Genomic DNA, 22,118 nt, shown 5'->3' with positions numbered 1-22,118 from the left:
TTATATTGCCTTTACAAATTAATTAGCAAAAAAATGTCCTCTCATGTATGCTTTGGGAGTAATTATATAATTAAGACAATTATCTTTATTTTGCAGGTTTTACTTGCCACATGGCTTAAGTATAGATAAAGATGGAAATTATTGGGTCACAGATGTGGCTCTTCATCAGGTAATCTTCCATTTGGCAGTTATTCAAATAGAAGTTAATGAAGTTATGCTTTCAAAACACTCTGGAGTTGTCTGGGTCTTTTTTTATTTTATTTTATTTATTTTTTTACACAGCAGGTTCTTATTAGTTATCTGTTTTACACATATTAGCGTATATATGTCAATCCCAATCTCGCAGTTCATCCGACCACCACCACCCCCTGGGTCTTTCTTTGTGACCCAGAAAGTTTATAGCAAAAGAATGGAACAGCCATGTCTGAAATGGTGCTTTTAGAACTCAGTGCTAGGAAAAACTTACATGTAAATGATCAAGTCACCCTTCTCTGTGTGGCTGGCAGGAATCTTAGGGCCAGATGTGAAGCTTCACTCTACTAACTGTTTGGTTTCTCCCAACCTCCTTAGGTTCCATATCTGCTTTTCTTTCCTCTGTCCCCAGGTCTTAGTTCTTTTTTTTAATCACTTTATGTGTTTTATGTATTTTTCTTAAGCTACCTTAATCTTCTATAAATTGAGCCAAAGTCTCTAGTATATACGTTTATATGTAAAACAGCAAATCTTTGTTCTTTTTAAAGGAAGTTATATTTCCATTAGGGTATATATCATAATGTCTTTCCCTTAAAAGATAAGCTCATGTTTAATACCTGTTTAATGAGTAGATGGGAAAGAAGTAGGAAAAGAAACTAGAGCTCAGAAGGCATAGCTAGTCTTCAAACATCATCTCAGTAAACATTTATTGCTCTTGTATTGTCTGGAGAGCGTTCTACTATTAGCTAAGGAAAGACAAAAAGGAAGTGTGGGGATGGGTGGAACAGGACATCCATACTAGTCTCCATTCACCACTAATGACCTGGATGACCTTGGGCAGGTCCCTTAATCTCTATAAGCCTCATTTTTCATATGAAGGAATCAGACCAGATGATCTCTAGAGTCCCTTCCAGTTCTGAAAAGTACCTGCTTTTAAATAAGTCTCTGAAAGCTTACACTCTGATTGCCTTAGTCAGGTGGGTGGGTGTCAGTTATAACCATGCAAAGTGGGTAAGGCTTTTGTTCTTTTTTTAAAAGGTGTTCAAACTGAATGCAAACAATGAAGAAGCCCCTCTGTTAATCCTGGGAAAGAGCATGCAACCAGGCAGTGACCAGAATCACTTCTGTCAACCTACTGACGTGGCTGTGGATCCAGACACAGGAACCATCTATGTATCAGATGGTTACTGCAACAGTCGGATCGTGCAGTTTTCACCAAGTGGAAAGTTCATCACGCAGTGGGGAGAAGGTACTCAGTAAGACTCTTGATCTCTCATTATAATTATTGGCCAACATCATTAGGAACAAGAGATTGGCCACCCCTCACATTCTTTAGGATGTAATTGTCCCCTGGAGTGAGGAAAACAGGGCCTCCTTATGCATCCAGTTGGCTGTACTCACACACACACACACACACACACACACACACACACACACACACACACACACACACACACACACACACACACGAGTCTTATAAGAGGAAAAAGAATGCTTCTACCCAAAAACTTTAAAGTTTTTCGAAATAGGGAGAAAATCTGTAATGTGTTTGTGGGTAAGAGATATTAAGTGCTTTAACTTCTTTTTCCCCTGGTTACAGATACTTAGTGGTTTACTATCATGAATTTTGAAAATTATAAAACTTTAGAGTCAGACTTTGGGTGATTTTACAAATTGTAAATCTGAGGTTTTTCTTTGTTCTGTAGAATCTACTGAGAGCAATCCTAAACCAGGCCAGTTCAGTGTTCCTCACAGCTTGGCCCTAGTGCCTCATCTGGGCCAATTATGTGTGGCAGACAGGGAAAACGGTCGGATCCAGTGTTTTAAAACTGACACCAAAGAATTTGTGCGAGAGATTAAGCATGCGTCATTTGGAAGAAATGTATTTGCAATTTCATATATACCAGGTATTTCATCTTTATTTTTTGTGTTTTTTCATACTACACTGTATTCTTAAAAAGTGTTTGTCTTAACTTAATACGCTCTTATTGTAATTTTTTTATTAAGGGATTGAAGATGACTTATATATCAGATCTTAAAATTTTTAAAACTGTTAGTGCATTGTACATCATTTTCAACTCAAGTGCCACTGTTCTTTATCTGGAGATAATGAAGAACTCAAAAGATTTAGCAACTGTTTGTGATAGATTAAAAAATGGTTCCCAAACGTTGATTTTTATTTTTCCTTAATTATGGTCATTTGCTTTAGTTATTAAATGATTAATATTATGTCTTCACACATCATCAACAGATGGTATATGTTGATAAAACCAGTATTCAAAATACTTCTGCTTCACATTTTTTTAAAGAGTGTCAGCCAATTTTTTTAAGATAAATAGGTGATGTAAGTGAGGCTTATGTGTAAATGTCAGGAGAAATGATCAATGAAATCTGGAATTTTTTTCTCATTTTCAAAATAGATTTCTTGACTTAAAGAAACTCAGAAAAATAATCCAAACTTACAAAGTAAAGTTCATTTAATTCATATTAAAAAATAAGTTAGCATAAGATTTCTTTATATCATGAATACTGAACAACTGAAAATATATTTCTAGAATTTATATACAATTTTTGCAATTACTTAGTAAATATATCTATACCTATATTAAAGTTGCATTAACTACATGGTTATCACTATAATATTTATATTTCTTATGCTATTAAAGTTGTGTATGGCTACTATCTTCTGAGGCAGCCCCCAATTTATTTAGGACATGGAATAAAGGGACTCAAGTGACTGAAATAGGAACAAGTTTGGCTTCACTAAGGAATAAGTAATAAAGGACTCATTAATGTCAATGAAAGATAAATTCTCGTGTTCGTTTTTACCTCATATTTAAAGAATAAATTTGGCAAGACCATTTACTTAACAAAGAGGGTGATCCAGTTCATAATGAAAAAAAATAAATCAAATATGAGGAGAAAAACAATCAGGAGAAAAGATGAGAGGAAATCTGGTTAAAAAGAGAATCTCAGCAAAAGACAAAGTGTATTATAATTGGAATCCTCTCTACAACGTTACACAATAGTAATTGATGTTGATAGTGTTGATTTTTTCTTAATATGATGTGCTAAAGACCCCTATCCTGAAATCCTTAGAGAAAGATGAAAAACTCTTCAACACTGGTTTAGTATTGTGTATATTTTAGTGTTTTAATTCTTTAAAACATAATATTCAATCATCTGAAGTATTTATTTAACCAAAACATCACAGTTTCCATTATTTTGGATAAACACTACTATACTAAGAAATATAATTTTACTTCAAAGAGTATTCATGGAATTAATATAAAAAGATGGTCTAATTTTTTTAATTAGGAAAAAATGTCGTTGATAATCTGAAATATGCATCTCACATTTTCAAGTGTTAGTTGTTTAAAATCGGACCATTCTTCTATCTACAGTGTAACTTCACTTTCTTTGCATATTTTTCTCTGATTCTACTTGTAGCTATAGTAGATATTACATATTTTTTAAAAGATCTGGTACCCCAGAATGATTGCCTTAAATAACCTGACTCTTCCCATCCCTATTTAGAATACCTGTGATGTCTATATGTCTATTCCTCTACCTATGTCATCTCCTCCATATCTATGATTTCTACTGGCTTCCTAAGTGGAACAAGCTTTGTAGTTCCTGGTTTTTCTATTACAAGGAAGTTAGTCTCCTAACCTGTTTGCCCCTTATCTTATTACTCAGAAAGAGACATCTGCTAAGTATTTTGTTTTCTACTTTTGTTGCCAATTGGAGGAACCAGGTGGACCCCACATTTCTTGTTTGTGTGATGTACACACATGTATTGAAAAGCCCGTCTTATCCATATTTTAAAGGAAGGTTGACTGGATATGTTTTCACAGGTTTGCTCTTTGCGGTGAATGGGAAGCCTTACTTTGAGGATCAAGAACCTGTACAAGGATTTGTGATGAACTTTTCCAATGGGGAAATTATAGACGTCTTCAAGCCAGTGCGCAAGGTATTCACATACATTAACTATGTATCAGTTTTCATGAGAATAAAACTAAAATATGAATCTTGGAATTCGATTTATACTTGAATAAGTTTTTAAAAACTTAAAGGACATGTGATTACTTTCTTAGCGAGGTTGATGGGAGTGCTGTATACTATGTTTTATTTAGAATAAATGTCCTTATCTATTCCTCAGTGAATTTCTTCAGATGCAAATTAACACTGTACGCAATTCAAAGGTTCTTAGTTGATTTGCACACAAGAGCAGGTTTAAATTCACTGTAGTTAGATTATCTAAAATGTAAGTCTTTTCCTGGTTTCATCCAAGTAAAGAAGATACCACAATATGTTAAACTATAATTTTATAGTTCTCTTAGATTCAACAGAAATCGTGTTTGCTTTTTTTTATGCTATGACTACACTGAGCAACAAGACTTGAAAACAGCACTTCTTAGAATGTATTCAAGTTCTAGAGATTTGGTTTAGGTAAAAGACTAAAGTCTAGTTTTGACCTCACAATGGTATACCACTGTTTATTCTAACAGTGCTTTTTATAAACACAGTGACTGTGGTGCGGTGTGCCCATAGCCCTCTGTCTCCTCAGTTTGCTTTCTTTGCAAAATGATTGCCAAAATGATCAGAATGCTCATATACACTGCCTGAATGTGCTTGTGGTACATAGATTTTAGCTAAAATGCTGCAAATAAGAGTTATTTTTCAAAATTTGTAAAGATTTATCAGCTTTGATGGATCAAAATGCAGCTGTCGTAAGTCACTGGATAAACCATATTTCCATACTCAAATTCCTATAGTATTCTCTAAGACACCAAATTTGCTAGCTTAAAAAAAAACACTTTACAATGCCAATGTTAGAACACTGACAGCCAGTCTGGGATTTATTAAAATTCATTCTAGAGCTATTAATTAAGTACCTACTCTGTGTCAGGCATTATGCTAGATACCAAGGATACGATGGTGAACAGAACAGGACACAGCCTTTCCCTCAGTTGAAGTTTAACAAAACTTACAGGATCCAAGTTGAACCAAACTGAATCTGAAGTAAATATTCCTGTACAAATTTCTTTTTTTTTTTTTTTGGAGTTTCTATTGATACATAACAAACAGGACTTTTCGTAGAAGTATTTCACCTGAAAAGCAATAAGCAATCAAATATCCAATCATAATAGCCCTTCAGAAAGAAATTCACTACATCGATGATAGGTATTTTACCTCAGTAGTGTTTCAGATCCTGACTGATTATCTGATCTTCATTGTTTCGCTGCTTTGAGCTTCTTCATATCTATTGATAAAGAAAGTGAGATACTTCACTTCCTTTCAGGTCTTCACTTTGCATTAACAGTGTTTGCCTGATTGTTCTTTTAATAATAATGAACTCTGTCAATCAGGATATTAACTTTTAATTCAAATATGCATCTAGAAATCAACATTGAGTGCTAAGCTAGAGGCTAGATTCTTATGAGCCGTACTCTCGTAAAAATGAGAGCAGCCCTGAATGAAATTTTCAGACAGCCTTGTGCCTAAACATCAGTATTCATCAGACATTCAGCAATGAATAAGTCACAATATATGGGTCAATACAACAAACTTGAAAAGAGAGTCTAACTCCAAGATGAAATTTGCTTTTCCTTTCAATAAACAAGACTTGATATTACACCAAAACATAGAAATGTGTTCTGTGTTGACTCAGTAAACTGAAACCGCTTTATGAATCTCTCAGAATTTTCACTTAATTAGATTATCATCACAAAGATTAAGTTTGGGTGAAGGGAATAATGTGGTGTATTGACTCCTATGTAAGAAGTGATTTTTCCTGCAAGTCAAAAGTCAAGTTTTACATAATGTGTCTATCCCGCTGTTTGTGCCTGTCCACTACTTATCTCCTCATATACTTCAGTTCTCCCTCTTCTATTACATTCTTTAGGAATGTTTATGTCTGAATGTATGATCTCCATCTTTACCTCTGTGCAGGGAAGCTGAGACAGTAGGACAATAAAGAAGATGATTCTATCAAATGGTGTCAAAAAGTTCTGAGGGCAAAAGATACATAGTTGCCCCCCCACATTCTTGCTCCCATAATCATAGCAAAGACTATGGTCCCTGTCATCGGCTTTCATACACCCTTCAGGCAGGCGTTTTTTTGTCTCCTTTCTTCTGCACGGATGCTCGTGTGGAAAAGGAAAGGAATATCCCCACTGCTCCATACCAAAAAATAAAATAAAATAAATCAGAAAGATAGAAAGAAGGGAATAGTAACCCCAGATTCGTGTTATTTCTCCAACCTTAACAGTGGAGATTAAAATCACAGTATTTGACAGTGTTTGAGCCTAAGTTTCACACAAGTGAAATTACATATCCAAAGCTACACAGTAAGTAGCACACCTGGATCTTAAACTCAGGTCTTTTTGACTCGAAAATGTGTTTAATACTGAGGCCATGGGATATATTAAACCATAACATAACTTGGTACAACTTCTTAGAAAATGATTTTGCTTAATATGAAGTAAGTTTAAACATTATTTTGTGTTAATGCAAGCATAGGATATGGAGAACACAAATTCCTTAGGAATTTTTAAGACAGAATATAAGATTTTGAGGGCAGATTGCCCTGGGCTATGTCACCGGATGCCCAGGAAGTTGCTATCATTCTTTTCTCTGATCACTTTTATTTTGTTAGGGAGAAGTACCTCAAGAGAAGATTTCAAAGCCTAGAGTAGATCTTTAAATCTGTCCAACTCTGAAGTCTTAAAACCTAACACTAAATCTTACAGCATAATTTTGTTTCAGATGACACAGAGCAGTAGAATAATTCATTTAAAAGATTATAGTTGAGTGCCTGTGACTGCAGTAGGAATAGAGGTCCCGAAGTCCCATCACTAAGCTTCCCCCTGAACTGCTCCTGTGACCCCAAAATATTTCCAGCTGAACCCCTGTCTCCCTGGATCAGTTTGAGAACCACAGATAGAGGTTGATTGTTATTCTAGCCTTGAACTGATGACATATTGTGATTAATTTAAAGCAAAGTCCTTACCAATGAATAGTTCAAACATTACCCCCTCACCTTTGTTTCTCCACCTATTATAATATTTTTCCCATCAGAAAATATGAAGTACTTTACAACCACATCTTTTGCAAAGCAGTTTCTTAAAACGTATTTTGGCATAGAGGAAGAGCTCCCTGTGATGCAATTCTGTTGCCACCTATTAGCTGAACCCAAAATAAAGATGAACATTTAACGACTGGTTTGGGGGATTTCAGCAAGGCAGTGTTTTGATTTCTGGCTCTCTGTCCTTCTCCTGCACATTTGTCAAGCTCATTTGATAGTTTGAAGGAATGAGCCTCCTCAGCATGGCTGTCTCATTTTTCTTTTCAATGTGACAAATTGTTGCTGATTTTCAAAGCACAGTAGTTTCTCCAGAGCATGTATTCTGCCCCTCCTACAGCGGGCTAAGAAGAGCAGTTAGCCTCATTAGCACCCTTTGTACTCAGCAAACCAAAGTGGACAGATGCTATCTGGTAAGCCCAGAAGTCAGGATAATGTTCCTATTCATACTCACTGATCATATTTTTGAGAATGGTACACTCAAGCAGGCCTCCTGGCCTCAAAGATGAAAAAAATCATCCACATCCTGCCAACTAGCCAAGACGTGGCACCCTTGAAATCTTCAGTAGACAGATGGAAATGGAAGCAGCACATTTTAAGGCTGCTCTTCAAGAAACCAACTCGGTGACCCCGATAAAGTCACATAAAGGGTTCCCCTGTCTCCTGTGTCCTCATGATTGAGATGGCATGATTTGATATGGAAATATGTCATGAAGAAAGACATATTAAAACACCAGTGTATCTGAAGTAAGTACAAAAACCAGGAAATACTGAAGGGCACACTCAGTTTGTTTCCTTTGCTGACCAAAAATATTGTCAACACTGGGCTTCAGAGTAGAAAACCCGACCTTACTGCTTATCACCTAGTATGCATTTCAGAAATAATCTGAATGTCCTGAATCTTTGAAATGATTCCTCTTATCAGTAATATAAAAGTACTTTTTAAGGAAGCTTATGATAGCTTGATGAGAATAATAACAAGAATTAAGACCTGGTCCTTTTTAGTTGTACAAATTAAAACAGGCAAATTTGACAACGACTAAAGGTAGAAGAAATATGAAGGCAAAAAATATTATTATTATTTATAAATATAAATAATTAGGTAAATAATGAACACCAACTAATCAAGAGTGTAAAAAAATAATCTGCTTGTAAATGTTCACTTCATTTTTTTTTTTTTTTTTTTTTTTGGCGGTACGCGGGCCTCTCACTGCTGTGGCTTCTCCCGTTGCGGAGCACAGGCTCTGGACGCGCAGGCTCAGCGGCCATGGCTCACGGGCCCAGCCGCTCTGCGGCATGTGGGATCTTCCCGGACCGGGACACGAACCCGTGTCCCCTGCATCGGCAGGCGGACTCTCAAACACTGCACCACCAGGGAAGCCCTGTTCACTTCTTAAAAGACTTGAAAGTCAGTGATGAGGCTGCCTCAGTGTTTCCCAGCACACATAATTATGTCTGGCAGAGGCAGTGCCCAGTGCGTGAAGGGATGACTCTTTCTGGCCTAGAGTTGCTTTGATGGGAATCATTGTTTCTCTGGTCTGAGTAACATGCTTATGGTCTTCTTGTGTGCTGTACTGTGTTTGTCTGCCTTTTCATGAAGACCTCAAGTACAGGCTCACCACCGCACTATGTGCTTCTTGTTTTGGCAGCACTTTGACATGCCTCATGACATCACTGCGTCTGAAGACGGGACCGTGTATGTTGGAGACGCTCACACCAATACCGTGTGGAAGTTCACCACAACTGAAAGTATGACTTTTACAGCATTATTGTCCATATTTTCCCTCAGTTTTATTGCTTAAAAACATGTCAAAAAATTTGCATGTCCGTCTCTTTTTATTGCTAGGAGTAGAGTAGGGAATCAAGGTATGACTGGCAGTTGTTAAAAGACCTGTTGGTAGTCATTTCAGGGATTAACTTTTTTAAAAGCGGAAAGAAACTTTTTTTTCTTTTCTGCTGGCAGTTATCCCCTTATTTCCACAGATCTTCCACAGGAAATTCTTGATGCCTGAAGTAATGTCTGTTACGTTGAAAGCCAATGTTAATTCCAACTTAGTTCCAGAAGGAGGAGATGACTCTGGCAAAGCAGAGGGCTTGACTGAGGCATCCCTTCCCACGTGGCTCTTCAGCTCTCAGTAGCTGCTGAGCATCTTGGAAGACCAGCATCTGAGTCAGACACATATCATCCCAAACAGGAAGCCCTCTGCATTTTCCCTTTAGACTTCAGCTTGTTCAAAATACTGAACTATGTTTTCATGTAACTCCAAAAGTGTGTCTGGGGACAGAAGAGTTTCTCTATCAGGATCAGGCCAGATAGTTTGGAGACTTCTAATTGCAATTTGAGCACTATTTCTAATTCTTAAAAAGTATACTAACATAGCCACGGATACCATACTAAAAACTTAAGTTTTCTAAATTGAACAGTACCAGATGCTTAGTAAGCCACAAACCTCAATGTCCAGAGATGCTTTTAAAATATGGCAGGGTCCAAACAGTAGAAGATGAGGTTAAGGAAAAGAATTGCGGATAATAAATTTGAGGTATCAGGACCTACAAACAGTTTTAACAGTTTTACAGTTAAAACAGTTTTAAAACCTACAGCAGTTTTAAATAGAGAAATAATAAAGACTTGTGGACTTGATGAAGATAAGAAATACTACTTATAATAAGGAAAAATGCAAATTACAACAAGGAAAAAATACAAGGTATAACAAAGAAAAGTAAAATCATGAGTCCAAAAACTTTAATCATATACTGTACAGGTCTTGGAGCCCAAGTTAATTTGGTAACTGTTGTCTTCAGAATTGTCCTTTGAGTAATTTTTGCTCTTTTGTAATAAGGACCCAGTTAGGGCTGAATGTCCAGAGGTGCCCATGGACTATTCCCCTCCAGCAGTAGCTCCACATTCCCCTGCAAGTGTGCCTCTCCTACCACCTGCCTCCTCAAAGAAGAACCAGAAGGTGTAGGCAGACAGGAAAGCAAAGAGATGGATAATTCCCAATTGCATGACTGAACCCAGGCTTTTCAGAATAAAAGATGGATAAATACCTTTCAAGATGGAAAAAACTTCAGAAATCTAACTAGTATCTTCATTTGACAGATAGGAATATGATACTTGAACTCATTAAGATTCCCGTCTAAGGCTCATTATTCCACCCTAGCTGTTGGTACTAAACAGAGAGGCATATCCAAGTCACCTGGAGAAGGTTTTCAAAGCACACATGGCCAGACCCCATTCAAGATCTATAGAAAGAAGAAGAGTTATAATACGGGTATTTTGGAAAGACTTCCCAAGTTGTTTTGAAATATCCCCTGATTGAGAAGCACTACAATATAGCATTCAGCTATGAAAGAGAAAAAGCCTTCTGCGCAGTCCAGAATGCAACCAAATAATAAATCTGGGAAAAACAGTACCTTGGGAACAATAGGACTTCCATAGAAGACTAAACAAGTGTCTTGTGTATTTATGTTGTAGTATTTAACTAGTCAAATCAATCTGTCAACTAGAAGACTGATAAACATGGCAGAACTAGTAGTCAGTCTAAGATGTCCACATGAAAACAGAACTACTTGATATTTCAGAAATAATACAGAATTGTAAACTCCACATGGAAAATCTCATTTTAGATACGAAGACCTTGGAAATATTATTTCAGCTTTCCCTAGGAGGATTTCATCTAGGATTCATGGACCTGGCACCTCATTAGTGACTTGTATCAAACTCTTTTCTAATATACTCATGTATTTGATGAATTAAAGAAATATTATCTACTGAGAACAATTAATATCAAAATTAAGTTTCCAAACATTCTTTTTGGGGATTCTGATTTTCTCTCTCCTTGCTGTACTGTGTTACAGAAATGGAACATCGATCAGTTAAAAAGGCTGGCATTGAGGTCCAGGAGATCAGAGGTTGGTCAGATTCCACTTGTGACTTTGAAACCCAAGGCTATGTGTGTTGAATTCTTTTATGGCTCTTGATTGCACTTAAATATTATCAGGCTAAAAATATAATATAATCTGGTAAATTATCGATAACTTCTACTGTGTGCTTGAGGCTTTAAACCTACATGCTGCCACTGCTTTTTCTGATAAAACGGAATAGTAATAATGAGCTCAAACTCACTGATTTCAAGTGATGAAAAGTGATTGGGGATGTAAGAAATCTACAACAAGTGGGTCAGAGGCATTCAGAGAGGAAAAAAAGTCAGTCAGTCACTTTTGGAAGTTTTAACCTCAGGCAAGTAGAAAAATAACATCCAGCATGCTGGGAAAGGCCTTCTTTAATGGGCTCTAATCTTTAGAGTGAAAAATATCTTTGGAGAGTTAATAATATAGGGGCCTGAAAAGATTAGCTGCTCCCTAAGCTCCAATCTTAGTACCATTCAGCCCCCAGCATTTACTGAGGGCCATCTATGTGTAAGGCACTATAGCAATGGAACTGCCTGACTTCAAGAGACTTATAGCCTGTAAGGACTCTGTGTGTGTGTGTACATACATACATGCATATTCATATATAGAAATAAGTACTACATCATTGGTATGTATTGTAAGACATGGGGGGATGGAATTTAGCTACTGGCAAAACTACTGGGTTCATTTGGAATCCCAGTCAAATTATTTTCTCCCTTTCTTAGGATCAGTTTATACGGATACATTTTCTACTATTTTCAGGGATTTGACATTGCCGTGTAGTTAAGAACTCACTAGAGGTGTTCCTAATGTTTAAGTAGCAAAGTGATTCAATTCTTAGTTGCTTTACAAATGATTCTCCCAGATATTAAGACTTAAGCCTAGGCTTACTTGTTTTCCTTTTTCATGAAAGCAGGTGGAAAAGAGAGGAAAAGAAGCCAGAACCAAGAGGCAATTTAGGGATTTTATATAGGCAGATAAGAAAATATAGCCGGCTCCAGGTTGGAAGGGGTAAGATAATATTATAAAATAAATAAATAGCAACTGTTTGGCATTTGTAGAGATTCTACCCAGGTGACACTACTGAGTGACATTCCTACTACACATATTGAAGAAGTTCCTGATCTGCTATTTTTCTGTTATTGTTATGTAAAGAGTTATCAATAAGTTCTGTTCGCCCTGGAATAAAGACGTTGGAAAAGATACCGTTATTAATAAGAGCTGTCATTTATGGAGCACAAAAAATGGACTATACAGAGAATTAAGGTTAATCCTTACACCAGCCATATGTTAATTGCTATTATCCCCATTTTACATATGTGAGAAAATTGAGGGTCAGAATTACTACTAAGATATTAAATGGCAGAGCCAGAATTTAAACCAGTCTGGCACCAAAGCTATGCTCTTAACCACTATTACTGTACTGCTGAGGAGATCAATACCACCAATTCATTCACCATAAATTCTTCCAGGAACTACAGGTTGCGGATGGTTGCAGTTTACTCTGAAATCTCTGGGATTTCGAAGTGGCCTCAGACCGTTTCTATTTAAATAGATCCCACCAAAACTCTGAGACTATACTGGTTGACCTGCTGTGAACAGCCCAGCCACACTGATCTCACCCACGGCCACATCCTCTCTCCTGCACACCACTGAGTCTGTTTGGTGGAGAAACCTCTCAGCAGCTCAAATAGTCAATTTAATTGAAATGCCTTGTCATGACAGTTCATTTCCAAATGAACTTGTTCTAGTCCTCTTTGAATCCGTATGACTCTCATTAAACTTTTTTATAAAAGATTATTTTCTTATTACAAAAAGGAATATAAATCATTCTGGATCTCCAAGAGTTTGTCTTTTATCAAAATCTGGAAGCTTAATTTAAACCACCTCTTACAAAGAGAGGGAGAAACACCATCCCAGATTTAACAGCCCTGTAGATACCTGGTAATTGTAAATTTTGAAATTCGAGTAACCTTTGATGACATTCATCCCCGCTGTGAAAGGTTACACAACTGATCAGTAACAGAGTTTCAGAACCAGTGTTGTGTTCTCAGGGAGTTTCAGGGATAAGAGAATTTGTGATGATAGAAACTTAGGAAAGGGATTGAAACTTTCGAATAAAGTTACTAGGGATAAAATAGATATGCCAATATCCCACCAAAAGCATAGCCCTTCACCCCTTCCCCACCCCCACCATACAAGATGATGATGGCAAATCAGACTTAAGAAAATAAAAATAAATTCTCTGTTTTTAGCAGTTAGCATCTTAGACCTTATGGAGAGCAGCACATTGTAGGGGAAGCACATTGCATTTAACAAACAAACCAAAAAATGAGTACAGGAATACTCGTTTTATTGCAGTTTGTAGATACGCACTTTGTGTGTTTTACAAATGGAAGGTTTATGGCAGCCCTGCATTGAGCAAGTCTGTCGGCGCCGTTTTCCAGCAGCATTTGCTCACTTCATGTCTCTGTGTCACATTTTGGAAATTCCTGAAATATTTCAAACTTTTTCAATATTATTTGTTATGGTGATCACCATCTTTGATGTTACTACTGTGAACTCGCTGAAGGCTCAGATAATGGTTAGCATTTTTAGCAAGAAACTATTTTTTAATTAAAGTATATACATTGTTTTTTTAAGACAATGCTGTTGCACCCTTAATAGACTACAGTATAGTGTAAAGATAACTTTTATATGCACTGGCGAACAAAAACATTTATGTGACTCGCTTAATTGCAATATTTGCTTTATTGAGTTGGTCCAGAACTGAACCCGCAATAGCTCCAAAGTATGCCTGTAATCTCATTGGTGCTATATGTACTTTTCATGTCTTCTAACATGCTACTTGCCAGTATGCCGTCTACAACCTTCAGCCTTCAGTTCCATCTGTGATGGACTGGGTCATAATTGCTATGTTGCTGTATTAAGAATGTCTGTCCCAGTTACTCCAGGTGGTCTCTGGGCTTCTCCCCTTCTGTCAAGGGGGGAGAGACATGCACGTTCTTGTGTGTGTGAGCTCACACAGGAGTGCACCTAGCCTCCCTTTCTAAATGCATTGCTTTAAAGAAGAAGGAAAAAACTTCCTATACATCAGCTTTCAAAATTCTTTTTATTTCCAAGTATCTCTAGAGATTCCAAGAAAGCTTGTTTGAAGACATATTTTGTTGCAGATTGAATACATCTGGCCTCTTATATAGGAGAATATCACAGTGTCACATGGGGTGCCCCCACCTTCCAGAAGCCCCAGGTCCTGGCTAATCTTAGAGCTTCTCCATTCCATCTTCATCAGGGATGCTCTAAATTACTGGGGGTTTTAATTAAAGAATTTAGGATAAAGAGTAAAAGTGACAGAATTTAGATTGTTCTTTACGCTTTGAATGGAATTCTTAGTCTCTTAAGTGATAATGATTTTTTAGGCTTTTTACTCCACTTATAACGGCTTCTAAGAAGAGCAGCAATTTTTTCTTTTATATTGGGAAATTAAAATTTTTTATCCTCTTTCTTTAAAATGTAGAGCATCTTTTAAAATCTAAACATACTTCAGCTGGTTCCAAAAGTTAGAAAGTTCAACTATTTTTAGTAGATGGCACTCAGCGTACAGAAGGGATGTGGAAATCAAGAATTTCTAAAGTGCAGTGCAGTGTGCGTATCTTAGCAAGTTCATTACCTCATTCTCAGCATACTTACTGTGAATGGTAAAATGATTCTGTTAGTCTGTCACCTACTTCATAGTTCTTCTTTCCTTTTATTGGAGCCCGATCCTAGCTCTGCCTTATCGATGAAACTAGATATGAACTGGTACAGCCAATGTCTTAGGTGTAGGTAAACCACTGAATGACAGGTAGGAAGTGCTATGTAATTACTCTGATTATAGTCACTTTCAAATAGAAATAAACCCTTCTTCCAAGGCAACAAGTTCTTGACTACCAATCTATATCTTTGGCCTATATTTTTTAATCCTATCATCTCTTTATTGTTATTTTTTGCTTAAATATAGAACAGGCTTAAATATAGAACAATTTGTATACCTTTTCTACAACAGTGAAGAAAAAGACAAAACAGCTAGTGGTCAGGAAGAGTAAGAATCACATTCATATTCCTCTTGGAAACTGAGACTTAAAAGATTAAATTTGAACCATTTAGATCTATGAACCAATCCCCTTCCTTCTTTCCCACTGAAGTTTCAAGACCCACTTCAGTGGATAAAGGAAGGGAAATAATGGTCTCCCCTTAATCACAGTACAGGGAAGGAAATGAAGACTGTGAGGCCATCTGTAAAATGGTGGTAATAGTAGTGCCCACTCATAGGCTTGGTGTGATGATTAAATGAGAACAAGGCCTGAAACAGAGTACGTGCTTGATAGATTTAACTGAGACTGGGAAGGAGGCTGGCTCAGAACATTGAGGCAAAAACCTGGGACCTCCCAATTGTGTGTATCATAAATTGTGTTTACAATGCCTTAAGCAATTTAAGAAATGCTTCCTTGGAGAAGTGTCCAGCAAGCTACTAAGCTGTGTCCATACATATTAAATATTAACCAAAGATTTTCCTGATCATGTTAAACCACTTATCCCTGCCATTTTGTCAAAATTTCCATGAGGCCATATGATGCACTCTGTATCATAGGGCAGAGGGCACACCAAGAAGTTGAAGTTCAGAAACCTTGTGAGCCTTTTGGCAAACATGGTTGTGACTTCCAGCCTTCACACACAGGGTTCTTGTACAAACACATATATGTGCTTCTTGGGGGCAAGAATGCCTCAAGGTTCAACCTCATTTTCAAGTCAGTAGTTATTAAGATTCCTGCAGCTGCTTATATGGTTTTATTGTATCAATTTCCCAAGCAGTACTGTAGGCCTGATATCTACCCAGTATCTGCCAATATCACAGAATAGTTGTGTAAGTTATTTTCATCAACAACAAATGGACATACAGTGCATCTGTGTGCACTTACAACTTGCTGGGAATGGTAGAAAAGAACCTGGAAAGGACACAGTTCCTTTTTCCATTTCTTAATTCTAGAATTAATATGTGCAACTATGCATGTGAGGTACTAATAATTCATTGAACATGAAAGAGGTTCATAAACTGAAGACACAAGGAAACAAATACTAAGCACCTTTTTTATGATAAACATTTATCCTCAATAATTTCATGAAGGAGGTTGTTATCATCATTACAGTTATACAGAGGAGGTTTCCAAGGCCCAGATCACTTAAGTAACTTGCCCAAAGTTACACACGCTGACTATGTAAGAGAACTGGGATTTGAGCCCAGATTCATCTGACTCCACCGTGCATGCCAGTTCTGTCCCCTACACCATGCTGCCTGTCCATTTTAACTTTGAAAAAATGCAAAAGTAGGATATATCTTTTGTGGAATTATAGTTAAAGAGGGAACAAAGAGCAGAACCAAAGAAACCCAATTTAAAGGTGAAAAATCATTCACTGGGAATTTGCTAGTCACAATTGCCAGCTCGGTAGATGCAGATATTGAAATATGAACCCCACATGCATTGAGCTCAACAGGTTCTTCATGAGCAGCTGTTAATTTGACTGGGTAGGGGCGGGTGGGAGGGTTTTGGAGTCTTTGAGTTAGTTGAATATTGTAAACTCTTCTTTCCCTGAAGAATCCGAGGCAGTTGTTGAAACCAAAATGGAGAACAAACCCGCCTCCTCAGAATTGCAGAAGATGCAGGAGAAACAGAAACTGATCAAAGAGCCAGGCTCGGGAGTGCCCGTGATTCTCATTACAACCCTTCTGGTTATTCCGGTGGTTGTCCTGCTGGCCATTGCCTTATTTATTCGGTGGAAAAAATCAAGGGCCTTTGGAGGCAAGTAAAATGAGCCCCTTGAACTTGGAACCTGACCTTCGAAAGAATGTTTGGCCTGATAATCCTCAAAGTTTGGTTGTGATGTTTTTCAGTGTTGTTGTTTTTTTTCTTGTGTTCTCTAACTTTTTCAACATTGTCTATGTTCCAAATATTGTCTATAGTTAGTATCACAGTGGAAAATATATCTGGAGCTTCAAAATTTGGATAGTTAGATTAAAATATAACCTTTATTATTGCCTTTTAGCGTTGGCTTAAACCCATTTAATGTCTCCATATGAAACTGCGTAGATAAGTAGAGTCAGTATAAATTAGCTGAAGGGTCAGGAAGGAGGAGATCCCTTCTGTTAGAAACAGGCCCAGTCCTCAAAATGCCTGGGTCAGTTTTTTAGAAGTAGTATTTTTCCCTAGTCCTGGCTCTAGCTCCTAGCTACATGACCTTGGGCAAGTTACTTAATCTCTCTAAGCCACTTCATCTATAAAGTGGGGATAAAATACTCACAAGGTTGTGTAACAATTAAATGAAATAATGTACATAAAGCATTTATCACAGTACCTGGCACTTAGTAAGTGCTCAATCAATACCACCAATAATTATTAGGAATAATCATTGGTAATAAAGTAATAAATGTCATAAGAAGTCATAAAAGATACTTGTCTTAAACCTCAGCTCTCTCAGGAAACCAACTATTTCTATAAGAAACCATTTGATAGTTTTTAAATAGTCATAATTTAGGCCATCAGCCTTCCCTAACCAAACAAGGGAGGGTCCAATACTGGTGTCAGTATTTTATCAAATCATTATCATATTATAGGACCCTTTCAAGGTATCCACATAAATAAACAAATAATCCAACTTGTGATCCTCACCTGTCAGGAACAGTCCCTTAGCTGGGTCCCCAGGTCCTAAGGCAGGAGGTTACAGCTATGCTTGGGAAGGCGTCCATGGACCAGGGTGGAAGGAAGCATTTGATCAAGAAACAGCGCATCTGATCGTATTTCAGGCCAAGGCAACCATGGCAGGGATTCAGTGCCCATGGCAAAGCCCTGACACAGAAACAAAACCAGAGGATTTAATTTAATAATTTGTGAAAGGGAATTTTTCTAGGACTTTCTTTTGCTTTTCATCTGCAATCAGTAAAGCTCTGCAAAAATACAGCTAACTCTTCCCAAAAGGGTCTGCTATGGAGCGCTTGTTACGGGTGTGGAACTGTGTTAAGCAGAGGCAAAGATAAGTAAATGTAGTCATTATCTTCATGGAGTTAGATGGAAACTTCAAAAGAGCAAGCATCTTGTATGTTTACTTGTTTACTGATATATCCCCAGCACAAATAACAGTTCCTGGCACTAGGGGGTTGATAATTAGTCATTGGGAAAATGACTGAATAAGTAAATGGAGCTCAGGGAATAGATGACACATAAAAAAGAAATGACACATAAAGGTATTAAGAGAGGGTGGTAAGTGCAGTGATAAATACACAGAGTATCAGGAACACGTGGGGCCTGGGGGCAGGTAGCAGGAATGTTGGTAATCAACCCACACTGGAGGTGGAGTGGCTGGGGAGTCGAGAAGGTTTGGTGTCTCCTGTTTGCTGTGAGCACGCGTGGGTGGCACTGTTACCGGGATACTGAGTTTACAGGCGTGTGTTGGGAAGATAGGGACCCAGGTCAAACCATATGAAACTGCCATTGTTCAATCATGTTTTATTTAGAAAACTACAGTTTTATACGGTTCAGTCTAATACATTTAATTCTAAAAGTAGGTCAGCCTCTCACCTTTTTTCAACGTTTGTTCCTGATAGATCTTATCCAGTCTCTGAGGGTTTTTAATAACCCTCATGAAAGGCCTTCCACTTATTCAGCACACCCTTACAGCATGTCAGCTCCACATCAGACACTGTCCTAGGCACAGGGGATGCAAAACTGACTAGGGACTGTCCCTCATCCTTATGGAAATTACAGTCTATAATTTGTTGGCTTTCTACCGGTCTTATCAGATTTTTCTTGCCTATTTCTCTCCCCACCAACTCCTGCCTTTGCTCTGTCCTCGCCTGTGAGCTTTCTCCACGATGCTGCCGCCTCTCCTGGTTAGAGACTTTGAGCCTTCTTTCCCTGACCATAGCCCTTAAGGGAGTGTTGGAAGCAGGGCAATGAGTGCAGGGAGGTGTGCAGCACACAGAGAAATAAGTCCATAAGGAGTTCTGCCTCCAACTAAGGAAAGAAAGTCAATTCTTCATGGAGATGGGCTGGAATTTGGGGAGCCCAAATTTTGGAATTGGGGTCACCTTGTATGGCTGAAAATACTCAGGGTTTCAGGTTTTTTGCCTTCCGTCTTACATAAAAAGGTAATGGTGTACATGGATCCAAAGCTTTCTCAAGCAGGACATGTACTGTTCTTAATAGAAAGACAAAAACCTAAGACCAATATTCCTAAAACTGTAATAAGCTTCCAAATTTTTACACATTACTGGTAACTGAATTTTGTCCTAATAAAGGTAACTAATATTTACTGAGCATTTACTGTGTGTGTACCAGGCACTGTTCTAAGCATGTCACATGCAGTATCCCATCTAAACCTTACAGAAAGGTAGAGATTGTCATTGATCTCTCTTTTCTCAGAAGAGAAAACTGAGGCTCAGAGAAGTAATTTATTGAGATTGCACAGCCTGTAAGAGACACAGGCAGGAGTCAAACCCAGCTCTGGCCTTTGTATACATCACAATAATATATTGCCTTTATTTTCCCTTAGAATTCTAAGAATACATACAGACAAGAGCCAGGCCTTGTTATTAATCATTCATGAATTAATTCCTTATTTTGTGTTGAAAGTTGAGCCCATGGATTGAGGAAGGTGTCTGGGACTCATTTTGAAATATGCCATCTTTTTCTAGCAGATTCTGAACATAAACTTGAGGGAAGTTCGGGAAGAGTTCTGGGAAGACTTAGAGGTACGCCTGTGACCTTTTAGAATCCTTCAAGTGTGATTCAAAGTCAACAAGTGCGTGTCTTGTAAAAAGCAGGGAGATATTTTTTATTCTCTCTCTGGAAATTAAACTCCTTGTGTGCAGCACAGCATCCCCAGAATGCAAACCATGAACCGACCGAAGTGTGTGGCTCTGGTGCAGGTTCTCCAGCTTCATTTTCCCAGCTTGCTCTTCTGTATTATCGAATTCTCTTCCCCTGCCTTTGTATCTGGCTTCATCTATCTTCACTATATTTTCTATCACTTCTGTCAGCGTGTCAGTGCATGTCTTGGTGAAGATGACCTTTTCATAAAGTCATTGAAATGAAGAGCTCAAGGGGATGCCCATTCCAGAGAGCCTGGAACAGGCAGGAGGTGAAAAGTGAATCTGAAATAATCCTGCAGAAACACATAATCCTGGGGAGCTTTGGGTTTTTTCCTTATTTATTTTAATGAATCTGTGGAATCGTATCTTTCTGACTCTGTAGGATAAGTATCTCTCTATGTCAGTTTTTCCCCCCCGCTAATATCTACCCTTTCCCATCCCCATAAGAATTTACAAGGAAACTGAGAATCATTTGTGCAAATGTTACCTCAATCCTCTGTCATTGTTCGATTTCTGCAGGAAAGGGAAGTGGAGGCTTAAACCTCGGAAACTTCTTCGCAAGCCGGAAAGGCTATAGCCGAAAAGGCTTTGACCGCCTTAGCACGGAGGGAAGTGACCAGGAGAAAGATGATGATGGAAGTGAGTCAGAAGAGGAGTATTCAGCACCTCTGCCTGTACCCGCACCTTCCTCCTGAAAACGGGTTGATGAAATTTGGTTGATGAAATTTGCCAAGAATGCCAGATTCCTTTCCCTTCAGCACGTTTAGCGTTTTGTGTATTTAACTGTAAACTGTACTAGTCTGTGTGGGACTGTACACATTTTATTTACTTCGTTTTGATTTAGTTGGCTTCTGGTTCTAGTTGAGGAGTTTCCTAAAAGTTCATAACAGTGCCATTGTCTTTATATGAACGTAGAATAAACAGTTCTCTTCTTCCATCACACTAGTAATTTAATGATGGAAGGTTTGCTCATCTGCATTTTTGAGACTTTTCTGTAGTTTGTAAATAACCCCATTCTCTGCTTGAACACAGTATTTTCCCAATAGCACCTCCATTGCCAGTGTCTTTCTTTGGTGCCTTTCCTGTTCAGCATTCTCAGCCTGTGGCAGTAAAGAGAAACTTTGTGCTACATGACAACAAAGCTGCTAAATCTCCTTCTATTTTTTTAAAATCACTAACATTATATTGCAATGAGGGAAAGAAAAAAAAGTCTCTATTTAAATTCTTTTTTTAAATTTTCTTCCTCAGTTGGTGTGTTTCGGGGATGTCTTATTTTTAGATGGTTACACTGTTAGATCACTATTTTCAGAATCTGAATGTAATTTGTGTAATAAAGTGTTTTCAGAGCATTAGCTGTCAGAGTGTATTTTGCAATTTTTGCATATTTGCAGGGTTTGTATACAACTTTTGTAATAATTACACAAACCACAGATATAGTGAAACCTATTCAATGTCTTCAACCAAAAGAAATGTATTAAAATTAAGATGGTATTTTATTATGTAGCTGATATAAATTAAAAACCAGCCTAAGAGTTTACATACATGTGTAAAACCAGGCTTTCTTTTAAAATTCAAAGAGGTTTTTTGCCTGTATATCAATCAGAAGGTAAATACTTTAATAAAAGGTGATCATAGCTAAGAGGAAACCTGTGTCTCAAATTACATACGCAAATTAATCCATCAGTGTAGGTTACTACTAATGGTTTTCTTTTTAAAGAATAATTTTACTCCAAATACCCATGTATTCGTAGGAATACTCATCTCTTAAGTGACTACAAATTACTTTTAAAACACCTTTTTCATAATCAATGCAATTTAGTAAGAACCTGATAACTTTTCTTTTTATAATAATCAGACTCTAGAAACCTTTCTTCAAAATGCCTACTTGCAAGTCAGGTATCTTAGTAGTGGCATGTTATAGATTTAACTGACTAATCACGAAAGCAATATAGAGTACTTTGCAAAGAAATTAAATTGTCTTCCAGCTAAGTTATTTAAAATATCTAACTTAACCTAGATGTTTTT

The 22,118-nt window shown here is 37.5% G+C and overlaps 1 protein-coding gene across 16 annotated transcripts in view; it reads left to right on the top strand.

The window, feature by feature from the left end:
- The window catches only part of PAM (peptidylglycine alpha-amidating monooxygenase), a 282,583-nt gene extending 261,138 nt beyond the window's left edge, over positions 1–21,445 (top strand). For 6 of the 16 annotated variants that reach the window (XM_027100522.1, XM_027100520.1, XM_027100528.1 and 3 more), the window contains 9 exons: positions 97–169; positions 1,231–1,441; positions 1,899–2,099; positions 4,050–4,165; positions 8,929–9,028; positions 11,138–11,191; positions 16,825–17,028; positions 19,917–19,973; positions 20,613–21,445. In XM_027100522.1, coding sequence (XP_026956323.1) covers positions 97–169; positions 1,231–1,441; positions 1,899–2,099; positions 4,050–4,165; positions 8,929–9,028; positions 11,138–11,191; positions 16,825–17,028; positions 19,917–19,973; positions 20,613–20,788 — 1,192 coding nt within the window. In that variant the 3' untranslated portion in view covers positions 20,789–21,445. The remainder of the gene's footprint in view (positions 1–96; positions 170–1,230; positions 1,442–1,898; positions 2,100–4,049; positions 4,166–8,928; positions 9,029–11,137; positions 11,192–16,824; positions 17,029–19,916; positions 19,974–20,612) is intronic. The other 10 variants (XM_027100530.1, XM_027100523.1, XM_027100526.1 and 7 more) reach the window with 5 other exon arrangements.
- The last annotated feature ends 673 nt before the right edge of the window (positions 21,446–22,118 follow it).

This window comes from Aethalodelphis obliquidens, unplaced genomic scaffold (genome assembly GCF_003676395.1).
Source record: "Aethalodelphis obliquidens isolate GAN/ISIS:26980383/991018 unplaced genomic scaffold, ASM367639v1 scaffold4, whole genome shotgun sequence".
NCBI classification, from domain to species: domain Eukaryota; kingdom Metazoa; phylum Chordata; class Mammalia; order Artiodactyla; family Delphinidae; genus Aethalodelphis; species Aethalodelphis obliquidens.
The sequence above is the reverse complement of the archived record's forward strand: the minus strand, read 5'-3'. Positions and strand labels throughout refer to the sequence as shown.